Raw genomic sequence first — 14,427 nt, 5'->3', positions numbered from 1 at the left:
CGAAGGCAAGCATTACGCGTTTGCTAACGGCGTCTCAAGATCCACGTGCGGGATCAAAATGGATTAAATACAAGTTTCATTGGAAAGGCTCAACATCATCTGGAAAGAATTCGAGTCCATCAGCGACCAAATGGTCCTTTTTGACGAAGAGGAAGGGTACGTCGATCCAGCCATCGACAACGAAAGGTACGAGGACAAGTACTTACAAGCAAGCACATTATTTCGCAACCTCATACGCACCTGTGAAGAAGCTCAGGAGAATGAAAGAGAAGGCAACAACTTCAGACACTCTGGCAACCCTGATGCGGCCGCACCAATGGCATAAGGAGTGGGAAACGAAAACCTAGTTCGTTTTCTGGAACAACAGCAGCAGCTCAACGAGCGTTTCGCTGAGCAACAAGCAATGCTTTTAAGGGCAACCTCGGCAGCAAATGTAATGCATAATGAACTGCCAAAAATCCATATCAAGCTGTTCACTGGCGACTACAAGGAGTGGCCAGCCTTTAAAAACATCTTCGAGAGTACGATCCATAGCAAGCAGCATTTGACAGCAATACAAAAGTTGCACTACTTGAAAACGTACATCACTGGCGAAGCAGCTGACTTGATTCGACATATGCCAATAACGGATGCAGCTTACGAGGCTGCTTGGACTTGCCTAATTGATCGGTACAATAGACAACGTCACATTGTTAACACTCTGCTGGAGACATTTATTAACTTACCTTCGACCGCCAGAGCAGATGTAACGGTTCTGCGAAAGGTGACGGACGGAGCCACCGAAATTGTACGCGGCCTGGATGCAGCAGGGCAAACTAATAGGGACTGCTGGATTATACACTTCATCCTAGCCAAGATCGACGCGGAAACCCGTCGCAAGTGGATCGCCATTTCGACCATATTTGAATGGGTCATCACATCTATCGTTACTACCGACTGTTCACCTACAACAACAATGCACACGGCTATTGACATTTACGAATCGCTAAGACGCTTTTGGGAGCTGGAGGATGTCAACCAGGAATTCCATGGGAAACCGGAGGACGATGAAGTTGAGCAGCACTTTGTGAAGACGCACACTCGGGACTCTAAGGGGCGTTACATCGTCGAACTTCCGTTCAAAACCTCCATGGAACAGTTTTCGGATACTTTACAGGGAGCGCTAACAAGATTCAGGGGTGTAGAGCGCCGCCTAAAGAAAGACCCCATTCTGCATTCACAGTACGTGCAATTTATGCGTGAGTATCTTCAATTGGGCCACATGCGAGAACTATCGGCAGAAGACATTGACAAAAAGCCGGGCTTTTACTTGCCACATCATCCTGTAATTACCCAAAAATTACGCGTCGTATTTGACGGCCCATTCAAGGACACGAATGGACGGTCCTTAAACGAAGCTCTGCACATTGGACCCAGCATTCTACGAAACCTTTTCTCGATTTGCATGCGTTTCAGAATATTCAAGTTCGTCTTCTCAGCAGATATTGTCAAAATGTATCGACAAATCTGGGTGGCTGCCAACCATTGTGGCTATCAGCGTATAGTTTGGAGAGAAGATGAAACGACTCCTATTAAACACTATGAACTATCCACGGTAACATACGGCACATCCTGCGCACCATTTTTGGCAGTGAGGGTCCTGGATCAGTTAGCCCACGACCATCAACACGATTTTCCTACCGCTGCAAAAATCTTGAAGGAGCAGTTTTATGTGGACGACGTACTGACCGGAGCACATACCGAGGATGAGCTCATTCGCAATCAAAATGAGTTGATCCAGTTGATGAAATGTGCAGGCATGGAACTTGGTAAATGGGTTTCCAATTCATCACTTGTCGCTGACAGATCTCTCGCTACAACCGGAGTACAAGGCAAAGGATCCAATTCTACAGCAAAGGTTCTTGGCGTTCATTGGGATCCAGAAGAGGATATGTTATCTTACAAGGTTTGCCTCACAACAAATCCGCACAACACCAAACGCCAAGTGCTGTCAGATGTGGCACGCATCTTTGACCCGCTGTGTATTCTGTCACCAGTGGTAGTGCAGTTTAAGATTCTGTTCCAAGAATTGTGGCTACTCGATCTCGGCTGGGACACGGAGTTTCCTCCGAAAATTGCGGACTGGTGGAATAAATGCCGTGACGACCTACACATCCTTCGTGACCTACGCCTGCCACAGTTTGTCCAAAACAATGAAGATCACATATAACTGCATGGATTTTCAGATGCCTCCATCAAGGCATATTCCGCAGTCATCTATAGCAGAGTGATGCGAGCAGATGGCACCGTATCTGTTTCACTCATAGCAGGAAAAACCAGAGTTGCTCCGCTGAAGCAGCAGTCTCTACCGCGTCTCGAACTGTGTGGCGCTTTGCTACTAAGCCGACTGTTCTTATCAGTCAAGGCTGCACTACAACACAACGACATTGAAGTACATGCATGGTGCGACTCAACCATAGTCTTGGCCTGGCTTTCACATCCTCCAACGAAGCTTAAAACATTTGTAGCCAATAGAACCTCAGAAATACTCGAAGCCTTACCGCGCAATGCATGGCATCATGTAAACACAAAGGAGAATCCGGCGGACTGCGCCACACGAGGAATGCTTGCTTCAGACCTTCTCCATTTTGACTTATGGTGGATGGGACCTTCATGGCTGCAAGATCCAGAAATGCTTGCGGTAAAGTTGACCTCTAAAAAGTTCTGTTCTTCCCTTTTAGAAAACCATGGAAAAGAGGAAGTGAAGACCACCGCATTAACCGCACAGGAAACCTCCTCATTGTCACCAATCGAAGCTTTGACTCAACGCGTCTCGTCCTGGACAAAGCTGGTACGCGTTGTAGCTTACGCCCTTCGCTTCATCCAAAAGACCAAGGCCACTAAATCTGCAACGCTGGCAAATGGAAAGATGCTCACCTTTGAGGAGATTCAGGCTGCTCGCATTCTTTGCCTGCAGGAGGCTCAGAAATGTTTCATAGAAGACCGCAAACTACTGACGGAAAACGAGCCACTTCACAGCCGCTCCCAGTTGGTGAAGCTCTCGCCGATTATCTGCAAGGATGGCCTTCTTCGAGTTGGTGGACGACTGGACAACTCACAATTACCAGCTGATGTAAAACACCCTATACTGCTTCCGAAGTCGAACCGCATCACAAGAATGATTTTGGAACACGAGCATACGACAAATCTTCATCCAGGAGTTTCTGCACTTTTTGTAATTGTTCGTGGTGTTGGTGCGCGCAACCTGATAACGTAAACCAACGTAAACTCACGGAGCTCCAATTCATGGCCGATCTACCAGGCATCCGTATAACAGAAGCTTTACCCTTCCAGCACTCAGGCTGTGACTATGCTGGTCCATTTATACTGAAGGAAAGGAAAAAGCCCGAAAAACTAAGGGCTACATATGCCTCTTTGTTTGCCTTGTAACATCAGCCATACATTTGGAACTGGCCACCGATCTTAGCACAGACACATTCCTGGCATGTCTTCGGCGTTTCATGTCCCTTCGAGGAAAATGCTCACAAATCTTCAGCGACAACGGGACGAATTTTGTTAGTGCCAAACGGGCATTAGATGAGATGCAGCAACTTTTATCTTCGCAGGAGCATCAACGCAATCTAGCACAATCGCTGGCCGATGATGGAATCAAATGGAGTTTTATCCCTCCCCATTCGCCACATTGGGGAGGAAAGTGGGAGTCATCAGTGTTAAATTGCATCTGCGTCGAGTTGTGGGAAAAACTGTTCTAACATTTGAACAAATGCAAACTCTGATCGCTCAGATCAGTGCACACACCTGACACTGACCTAACCTACTTGTCTCCGGCCCACTTTTTAATTGGACGCTCATTTACAACTGTTCCAGAGGGAGATCTGACTAATCTACCGATCAATCGTCTGGACTATTGGCAGCACTTGCAATCGATGTATCAAGGGTTTTGGGAACGCTGGCACCAAGAGTATTTGACTTCCCTACAGCAACGTCAAAAGTGGAGCAACAAGGAACGCAACATCGCAGTAGACAATATAGTCCTCGTCAAGGACTCAAATCTCCCTCCAGCAGCTTGGATACTAGCCCGTGTAGTGGAAGCTCATCCTGGACCAGATGGACTTGTAAGCGCTGTAAAACTTAAGACGTCTACTGGAGAGATGACCCGACCCATCACCAAGTTAGCTGTACTGCCTAATTCTGAAATATTGTTTCAGGGCGGCCCGGGATGTTGATGAACGCATTGCAGCCGTTATTTAATTTTGAATCTTATTCTCTTTGGTATATGAAATACTAACTTTCGCCTTTTTAATGTATTTTGGTGCTGCGTCACACTTTAGAGATTTTTTAGGACTTAGTGTTAAGAAATGTGACAAATTTAATCATTGAAATACAGTCCACTCAAATTGGGAAATAAAACGTTTTTATTCTTCATCAGAGTTTTTGTATTATAAATTGGTTTTATTATGTTTGTCTTCTCTTTCCACCCAATGCGTCGTATTTCACGTCTTCTCCGTTCGTCTCGCGAATTCTTTCTGCTTTTTTCGTCTTTTAGTTTGCCAGGCCTGCCGCGTCGTTTTGTTCTTCATTTCTTCTTTACCACCAGCTGCTCTAGGTTGCCAGACCAATCCCACATAGTTTTTCCAAAAGTGGTAGAACTAATGTTTCAATTCAATATCAATGCAATGGTTTTTGAAAAATCAGGAGAAAGGCTAAAAAAATCTAAATAACAAAAGCTTTAAGTCATAACTTTAAAACGGTGGTATTTAGAATAATCGTGCTTAAAAGGCGTACATAGTAAAAGGCTACAAAAAGTCTAAACAAAAACAACTTTGGACCATAATTTTTAAATGGTGGTAATTAGGCAAATCGTGTTTAATAAGCGTCCATAGTAATTCGAAATTCCTTTCTGTTGGAAATAAAGTCCTTCTCCCGATTCCTTAATTAATTTAGTACGCAATTTTAGTTTTTAGTTCAAAGTTTTTCTGTTCAATAGACGCTTCTTTTATACCACAACTTGTCCGTTCTAAAGCCAAAGTCAAAGAGAGAGAAGACAAGCCACTTTCAGTGTGACCAGTCCTTCGTTGTTGAACAATCTTTTGCGTATAGAAAAATGCGAAGATGGTATTTTTTCCACACACCTCCTCAAAAGATATGTTGAACAATTTAAAATTAAATTAGTATTACAATAATATTCTTATTTGGACAGTTGTGTTTTCTGGGAACAATAATAATGATCCATATTCATCTAGAAATAGTTTTGTTAAGATCAAATCAAACTAGTTCTAGGATTAAGGGAAACCCAGTAAAACCTTAATCAAATAATTCGTTAATAACAAAAAAAATTCAAATTTCATTTGACAAATTAAATGTTTCTTAGCTTCTAGCTAATAAATACACTAAAATTCACAATTTTAGTTAAATTAAATTATCAGTTCATCTTTTTCTTTAAGTTAAGTTCTAAATTAAATATCAGTTTCAATAGTTACCTTTTTTTTTTTTTTGGTTTATAGTGTATAGTATAGAGTTTTAGTTCTTAAGACCCATCTCGTTTCTTAGTGTCAAGAATCTTGCAGCGGGCAACGGCTTCGTGAGGACATCAGCAACATGGTGTTCTGTGGGAATATACTCTAAGATAATTAATTTATTTTCAATTTGCTCTCTTGAGAAATGGTACTTTATATCAATGTGTTTGGATCGTATGTGGCATGTAGGATTATTAGCTATGCTTTTGCAGCCTTGGTTATCTTCTAATATTTTGATTGGTTTATTTAATTCAAATTGTATACTAGAGACTAACGATTTTAACCATAAAGCTTCCCTTACTGCTTCAAATAAACCCATATATTCCGCTTCAGTCGAAGAAGCAGCCACTGAATTTTGCTTCCTCGTATTCCAGCAGATCACATTAGAGTCAAACATTTTAAATATAAAACCTGTTGTACTCTTTCTGTCAGATTCACTTTCTGCCCAGTCAGAGTCAACATACCCAATAATTGTGTCGCTAGAATTTTCATTTTTGATAAAAGTTAATTTCAGATCCACAGTACCCTTTAAATATCTCAAGACTCTTTTTAAACTTTGCCATAATTCTGAATTGTTTTTGTTTGTATATCTACTAAGTATACTTATTGCTGTACTTAGATCAGGACGCGTACAAAACATTAGATACATCAAACACCCAATCAGATTTCGGCACGGCGCATTACATTCTTCGTATGAGTTTAAAGCTTCATAATTTAGCTTGGTTGGAAGTGGTGTACTGACTGCATGACATTCGTCCATATTAAATTTTTTTTAAATACTGTTAATGTATGCTGATTGACTAAGATATAAATAACCATCTTTTCTTTCTACTTTTATTCCAATAAAGTGTCTGATTTCACATAAATCTGTCATCCTGAATTTACTCATTAGGAATGTTTTAAGATTTTTCATTGTGTCAATGCTCTTTGTTGCAATTACAAGATCATCTACGTATAAAAGCACATAGATATTTTTTAAGATATCCCCTTGGTCTAGTAGATAGATACATCTATCCACTGCCGAATTAATAAAACCGATGCTCTTTAAAACATTTTCAAATGTTTCGAACCAACATCGTGCCGCTTGAGTTACCCCATAAATAGACTTGTTCAATTTACAGAATTTACCATCCTCATATGGTCAGCCCTCCGGAATCTTCATAAAGATTTCCTCTTTCAAAATACCATTTAGGAATGCCGTCTTAACATCCATATGGTGAACTTTTAAATTAAATTGGTTTGCCATGGATAAAATGAATCGAAAACTAGATATTCTTGCAACTGGAGCTAAAGTCTCATCATTATCTAAAAGATACTCTTGAGTAAATCCCGAGCTACCAATCTGGCCTTATATTTGAATTGCTTGCCATGCTCATTAGTTTTTATAGAAAACACCCACTTGCAATCAACAATATTTTTATCGTCTTTGCTGAGTGGATGAGCCTGAATGTTTTTGATTCTACTATGCAATGAAGCCTCAGGCTCAGGGCGTCAGCGTGGCGAATTCGTGTGCCACCTCGGAGTTTGACGACGTATTCGAACTCTTGCAACTGGAGGATCCAGCGGGCTATTCGTGAGCACAAGTCTTTCTTTTCTACGGTTTTGGCTAGAGCATTACAATCTGTTACGAGTCGAAACCGCAAACCCAGTAAGTAGACCCTGAACTTTTTAAAGGCTTCCACTATAGCTAAGATTTCGAGCTCGTAGCTTGTGAACTTCCTTTCAGCATCGGTCGTTTTTTTGCTCATGTAATATACCGGATGACATTATGTATATTATTATGTCGTCGACGTATGGTATGGCTACACCTTTACAAGTCAGGTCTCTGAAGATAGCATTTACATGTCGCTGAAATACGCTCGGCGAATTGGAAAGCCCGAAAGGAACCCGAAGAAACTGGAATTGTCCATTGTGTGTGACGAAAGACGTATACTTTCGGCTCCCTTCTTCTATCGAGCTAAAAATACGCGCGTCCTGCAATCTGTCAAGTTGATCCTCGATCAAAGGAAGTGTAAAATGGTCTCTGATAATGACTTTGTTGATTCGTCTGTAATCGATGCATAAGCGATGAGATCCGTCACGTTTGTTAACAAGTACGACTGGGCTGCTGTATTCTGACTCTGAGGTTTCAATTACACCGTCTTTCAGCCACTGTTCGCTTTGTTTATCTATGATGCATCGCTCAGAATACGAAAATCTGTGAGGTCGTGAATGTATCATTGGATTTGAATGTTTGTGGATTTTGTGCTTACCGCTTGATAGTTTTGGACAACATTGTGTACTACCTCTTTAGCTTTCGCGCTTGCTCCTGGTTCGATGTCTGTTACTATTTGGTTGCAATCTTCAGTATCAATTTTATAAATCGAACTGATATCTGCCTCGTCACTGGTAGGTTTGGTTACTTTCACGCCCTCACTGGATATTGTCAATTGAGCTTGTTTGCAAAATTCTTCACCAAGAACCATTCCTTGTCCAGGAATTGCGACTCCACCACCAGAAACTTTGTTGCGAAATGTTCACCATCAATTGTTATTTTATGTTGAAAGGAGCCCGACGGTTTGATCTTGTTTTGGTCTGATTTTCCGAACCCGATGAGATAGATATTACACTCACTTAGCTTTGGCTTGTTAAGATTTTTAAACGTGGTATCGGTAACCAAATTGTTTTTGCTTCCGGTGTCGATTAGAACGGTGAATTTAATGTTATTCGCCTCCACTGTTATGCACATAAACGCGTGAGCAGATGACACCTTACACATGTTGGTTGCTTCCACTTTTTCACATAAACCCTTTTCTGGGCATTCTTTTGCGATGTGCCCGAAATTGTTACACTGAAAACACTTTCTTCCTTTTGTTTTGTTTTCGCAATTCGCGGATGTGTGACCTTTTGCCCCGCAATTGTAACATTTCAGGTCCCTGCTAGCATTTCTGTTAGGCACTGCTTGGTTTTTATAATCACTTTTTGCCTCCGAATGGTTCGCCTTTGAATACATGACTTGGTTTTTATTCTCACTTTTTGATTTTCCGCGGATTACTTTGTAGCATTTTAGTTTGTCCTTAAACTCGATCAGACTTTTTGCGTTATAGAGTACAAGTTTATTAGCACAGGTATCGTCAATTCCATCGATTACATATTGGATTAAGGAACTGCTTTCTATATTTCCTCAAGAGCTAGTTCTTTCATTTGTAAAAAAATCCTCCTGCAGATTTTCACCTTTTCTCATTTTTCTGTCAGCCATTAATTTGTGTAATTGAGCACTGTTTGTCGCGGTTTCGAACTCGGCTAATAAGGCTTGCTTTAGTTTTACCCAACTCGTTAATTCGCGCTCACTATTCGCAAACATTTTTGCAAGGCCTTGTAGCGATCGCTTGGCAAAAATGAATTTTTGTAAATCGTTCCAAGACATTATAGTAGCCATGTCCTCAAATTCCTTGACCCACACTTCGACCGACAAATTGTCTTCGCCACTGAATGCTCGGACTGAGTCTTCTATGTCACGAAAGTTTAAAAAGAACCTCGGTATTTCTGACAAACTGCTTGCCGTTTCGCGGTCGTTTTTGGCACCGTTGCTGCTTGGAATGCTTATGGCGTCTGCTTTATTCCCTTCGCTTTCGTCGTCAGATTCATCACCTTCGCTTTCGTCCTTATCGTTTTCATTAAAATCCGCGTCCTTCAGCAAGGAATCGTTTTCAAGTTGTAAAATATGTGTTTTGTTAGGTCGTCTTTGTTATGGGGGAGTTTGAGCACGTTACAAACTATGGCCGGATCCATATCAAACAAATGGTCACCGACATAGTTTACTTTTTTGGAATAAAGACTGTTTGATTCGTTATATTCGTAGCCTTGAAACTCGCGCAATCGTTTTCTATTGTTTCTATCTCCCTCTTCTTCAAAAACGAACTTGTGCAAAAGGAGAATATTTTGCTTCTTTTCGTCACGAAGCATTGCGCTAATACCTTCAAAATCCTCAATTTCGGCATCTTACACTCTCACGTACACTCCCGGATATTCGAAATTACATATGTATGTATTCGCATGCTGCGTTTTTTTTTGTGTTATCCGGATCGACAAAATTTCTGAATTTTAAGTTTTGCGGAGTGAACTGTTTTGCTGATGAATTTTTCCGCTCTTTCTTTCACTTTCTTTCTCACACTATTCGGTTTTATTGGTTGAGTCCCCAAGTTATGTGGGACTGGGTTGTGAAATTACTTTCCAAATAACCTGAACGCGATCCCACTTATTTTATTACATTTATTAAATTTATTATAGGTTAATTAAAATGAGTTTGTTGATGAACGCATTGCAGCCGTTATTTTATTTTGAATCTTATTCTCTTTGGTATATGAAATACTAACTTTCGCCTTTTTAATGTATTTTGGTGCTGCGTCACACTTTAGAGATTTTTTAGGACTTAGTGTTAAGACTACAACGGAAAGCATCGGACATACAAGAAATGTGACAAATTTAATCATTGAAATCATTTTGAAGGCAGCTAGAAGTCGTGCGAAGGCAAGCATTACGCGTTTGCTAACGGCGTCTCAAGATCCACGTGCGGGATCAAAATGGATTAAATACAAGTTTCATTGGAAAGGCTCAACATCATCTGGAAAGAATTCGAGTCCATCAGCGACCAAATGGTCCTTTTTGACGAAGAGGAAGGGTACGTCGATCCAGCCATCGACAACGAAAGGTACGTGGACAAGTACTTACAAGCAAGCACATTATTTCGCAACCTCATACGCACCTGTGAAGAAGCTCAGGAGAATGAAAGAGAAGGCAACAACTTCAGACACTCTGGCAACCCTGATGCGGCCGCACCAATGGCATCAGGAGTGGGAAACGAAAACCTAGTTCGTTTTCTGGAACAACAGCAGCAGCTCAACGAGCGTTTCGCTGAGCAACAAGCAATGCTTTTAAGGGCAACCTCGGCAGCAAATGTAATGCATAATGAACTGCCAAAAATCCATATCAAGCTGTTCACTGGCGACTACAAGGAGTGGCCAGCCTTTAAAAACATCTTCGAGAGTACGATCCATAGCAAGCAGCATTTGACAGCAATACAAAAGTTGCACTACTTGAAAACGTACATCACTGGCGAAGCAGCTGACTTGATTCGACATATGCCAATAACGGATGCAGCTTACGAGGCTGCTTGGACTTGCCTAATTGATCGGTACAATAGACAACGTCACATTGTTAACACTCTGCTGGAGACATTTATTAACTTACCTTCGACCGCCAGAGCAGATGTAACGGTTCTGCGAAAGGTGACGGACGGAGCCACCGAAATTGTACGCGGCCTGGATGCAGCAGGGCAAACTAATAGGGACTGCTGGATTATACACTTCATCCTAGCCAAGATCGACGCGGAAACCCGTCGCAAGTGGATCGCCATTTCGACCATATTTGAATGGGTCATCACATCTATCGTTACTACCGACTGTTCACCTACAACAACAATGCACACGGCTATTGACATTTACGAATCGCTAAGACGCTTTTGGGAGCTGGAGGATGTCAACCAGGAATTCCATGGGAAACCGGAGGACGATGAAGTTGAGCAGCACTTTGTGAAGACGCACACTCGGGACTCTAAGGGGCGTTACATCGTCGAACTTCCGTTCAAAACCTCCATGGAACAGTTTTCGGATACTTTACAGGGAGCGCTAACAAGATTCAGGGGTGTAGAGCGCCGCCTAAAGAAAGACCCCATTCTGCATTCACAGTACGTGCAATTTATGCGTGAGTATCTTCAATTGGGCCACATGCGAGAACTATCGGCAGAAGACATTGACAAAAAGCCGGGCTTTTACTTGCCACATCATCCTGTAATTACCCAAAAATTACGCGTCGTATTTGACGGCCCATTCAAGGACACGAATGGACGGTCCTTAAACGAAGCTCTGCACATTGGACCCAGCATTCTACGAAACCTTTTCTCGATTTGCATGCGTTTCAGAATATTCAAGTTCGTCTTCTCAGCAGATATTGTCAAAATGTATCGACAAATCTGGGTGGCTGCCAACCATTGTGGCTATCAGCGTATAGTTTGGAGAGAAGATGAAACGACTCCTATTAAACACTATGAACTATCCACGGTAACATACGGCACATCCTGCGCACCATTTTTGGCAGTGAGGGTCCTGGATCAGTTAGCCCACGACCATCAACACGATTTTCCTACCGCTGCAAAAATCTTGAAGGAGCAGTTTTATGTGGACGACGTACTGACCGGAGCACATACCGAGGATGAGCTCATTCGCAATCAAAATGAGTTGATCCAGTTGATGAAATGTGCAGGCATGGAACTTGGTAAATGGGTTTCCAATTCATCACTTGTCGCTGACAGATCTCTCGCTACAACCGGAGTACAAGGCAAAGGATCCAATTCTACAGCAAAGGTTCTTGGCGTTCATTGGGATCCAGAAGAGGATATGTTATCTTACAAGGTTTGCCTCACAACAAATCCGCACAACACCAAACGCCAAGTGCTGTCAGATGTGGCACGCATCTTTGACCCGCTGTGTATTCTGTCACCAGTGGTAGTGCAGTTTAAGATTCTGTTCCAAGAATTGTGGCTACTCGATCTCGGCTGGGACACGGAGTTTCCTCCGAAAATTGCGGACTGGTGGAATAAATGCCGTGACGACCTACACATCCTTCGTGACCTACGCCTGCCACAGTTTGTCCAAAACAATGAAGATCACATATAACTGCATGGATTTTCAGATGCCTCCATCAAGGCATATTCCGCAGTCATCTATAGCAGAGTGATGCGAGCAGATGGCACCGTATCTGTTTCACTCATAGCAGGAAAAACCAGAGTTGCTCCGCTGAAGCAGCAGTCTCTACCGCGTCTCGAACTGTGTGGCGCTTTGCTACTAAGCCGACTGTTCTTATCAGTCAAGGCTGCACTACAACACAACGACATTGAAGTACATGCATGGTGCGACTCAACCATAGTCTTGGCCTGGCTTTCACATCCTCCAACGAAGCTTAAAACATTTGTAGCCAATAGAACCTCAGAAATACTCGAAGCCTTACCGCGCAATGCATGGCATCATGTAAACACAAAGGAGAATCCGGCGGACTGCGCCACACGAGGAATGCTTGCTTCAGACCTTCTCCATTTTGACTTATGGTGGATGGGACCTTCATGGCTGCAAGATCCAGAAATGCTTGCGGTAAAGTTGACCTCTAAAAAGTTCTGTTCTTCCCTTTTAGAAAACCATGGAAAAGAGGAAGTGAAGACCACCGCATTAACCGCACAGGAAACCTCCTCATTGTCACCAATCGAAGCTTTGACTCAACGCGTCTCGTCCTGGACAAAGCTGGTACGCGTTGTAGCTTACGCCCTTCGCTTCATCCAAAAGACCAAGGCCACTAAATCTGCAACGCTGGCAAATGGAAAGATGCTCACCTTTGAGGAGATTCAGGCTGCTCGCATTCTTTGCCTGCAGGAGGCTCAGAAATGTTTCATAGAAGACCGCAAACTACTGACGGAAAACGAGCCACTTCACAGCCGCTCCCAGTTGGTGAAGCTCTCGCCGATTATCTGCAAGGATGGCCTTCTTCGAGTTGGTGGACGACTGGACAACTCACAATTACCAGCTGATGTAAAACACCCTATACTGCTTCCGAAGTCGAACCGCATCACAAGAATGATTTTGGAACACGAGCATACGACAAATCTTCATCCAGGAGTTTCTGCACTTTTTGTAATTGTTCGTGGTGTTGGTGCGCGCAACCTGATAACGTAAACCAACGTAAACTCACGGAGCTCCAATTCATGGCCGATCTACCAGGCATCCGTATAACAGAAGCTTTACCCTTCCAGCACTCAGGCTGTGACTATGCTGGTCCATTTATACTGAAGGAAAGGAAAAAGCCCGAAAAACTAAGGGCTACATATGCCTCTTTGTTTGCCTTGTAACATCAGCCATACATTTGGAACTGGCCACCGATCTTAGCACAGACACATTCCTGGCATGTCTTCGGCGTTTCATGTCCCTTCGAGGAAAATGCTCACAAATCTTCAGCGACAACGGGACGAATTTTGTTAGTGCCAAACGGGCATTAGATGAGATGCAGCAACTTTTATCTTCGCAGGAGCATCAACGCAATCTAGCACAATCGCTGGCCGATGATGGAATCAAATGGAGTTTTATCCCTCCCCATTCGCCACATTGGGGAGGAAAGTGGGAGTCATCAGTGTTAAATTGCATCTGCGTCGAGTTGTGGGAAAAACTGTTCTAACATTTGAACAAATGCAAACTCTTATCGCTCAGATCAGTGCACACACCTGACACTGACCTAACCTACTTGTCTCCGGCCCACTTTTTAATTGGACGCTCATTTACAACTGTTCCAGAGGGAGATCTGACTAATCTACCGATCAATCGTCTGGACTATTGGCAGCACTTGCAATCGATGTATCAAGGGTTTTGGGAACGCTGGCACCAAGAGTATTTGACTTCCCTACAGCAACGTCAAAAGTGGAGCAACAAGGAACGCAACATCGCAGTAGACAATATAGTCCTCGTCAAGGACTCAAATCTCCCTCCAGCAGCTTGGATACTAGCCCGTGTAGTGGAAGCTCATCCTGGACCAGATGGACTTGTAAGCGCTGTAAAACTTAAGAGAGATGACCCGACCCATCACCAAGTTAGCTGTACTGCCTAATTCTGAAATATTGTTTCAGGGCGGCCCGGGATGTTGATGAACGCATTGCAGCCGTTATTTAATTTTGAATCTTATTCTCTTTGGTATATGAAATACTAACTTTCGCCTTTTTAATGTATTTTGGTGCTGCGTCACACTTTAGAGATTTTTTAGGACTTAGTGTTAAGAAATGTGACAAATTTAATCATTGAAATACAGTCCACTCAAATTGGGAAATAAAACGTTTTTA

At 42.6% G+C, this 14,427-nt stretch overlaps 2 protein-coding genes across 2 annotated transcripts; both read left to right on the top strand.

The window, feature by feature from the left end:
* The first annotated feature begins 436 nt into the window (after positions 1–436).
* Positions 437–4,226, top strand: LOC139353730 (uncharacterized). Its single transcript, XM_070998052.1, has 4 exons — positions 437–2,138; positions 2,226–3,233; positions 3,373–3,694; positions 3,785–4,226. The coding sequence occupies exons 1-4, from the start codon at positions 437–439 to the stop codon at positions 4,224–4,226; spliced, it is 3,474 nt and encodes a 1,157-aa protein (XP_070854153.1).
* A 2,759-nt stretch (positions 4,227–6,985) lies between these two features.
* On the top strand, positions 6,986–14,198 carry LOC139353729 (uncharacterized). The gene is made up of 5 exons (XM_070998051.1): positions 6,986–7,089; positions 10,108–12,158; positions 12,246–13,253; positions 13,393–13,714; positions 13,805–14,198. Exons 1-5 carry the CDS (start codon positions 6,986–6,988, stop codon positions 14,196–14,198), a joined length of 3,879 nt encoding a protein of 1,292 aa, XP_070854152.1.
* The last annotated feature ends 229 nt before the right edge of the window (positions 14,199–14,427 follow it).

This window comes from Drosophila suzukii, chromosome Y (genome assembly GCF_043229965.1).
Source record: "Drosophila suzukii chromosome Y, CBGP_Dsuzu_IsoJpt1.0, whole genome shotgun sequence".
Taxonomy (NCBI): Eukaryota; Metazoa; Arthropoda; class Insecta; order Diptera; family Drosophilidae; genus Drosophila; species Drosophila suzukii.
The sequence above is the reverse complement of the archived record's forward strand: the minus strand, read 5'-3'. Positions and strand labels throughout refer to the sequence as shown.

Excerpts from the sequence above, each read along its gene's own strand:
- LOC139353729 (XM_070998051.1), top strand. The coding sequence starts at position 6,986 with ATGAAGCCTCAGGCTCAGGGCGTCAGCGTGGCGAATTCGTGTGCCACC. Across the intron at positions 12,159-12,245 it reads GGACTGGTGGAATAAATGCC|ATGCCTCCATCAAGGCATAT; the intron begins GTGACGACCTAC and ends ATGGATTTTCAG. Across the intron at positions 13,254-13,392 it reads TGTAATTGTTCGTGGTGTTG|GAAAGGAAAAAGCCCGAAAA; the intron begins GTGCGCGCAACC and ends TTTATACTGAAG.
- LOC139353730 (XM_070998052.1), top strand. The coding sequence starts at position 437 with ATGCATAATGAACTGCCAAAAATCCATATCAAGCTGTTCACTGGCGAC. Across the intron at positions 2,139-2,225 it reads GGACTGGTGGAATAAATGCC|ATGCCTCCATCAAGGCATAT; the intron begins GTGACGACCTAC and ends ATGGATTTTCAG. Across the intron at positions 3,695-3,784 it reads TCGCCACATTGGGGAGGAAA|ATCAGTGCACACACCTGACA; the intron begins GTGGGAGTCATC and ends CTGATCGCTCAG.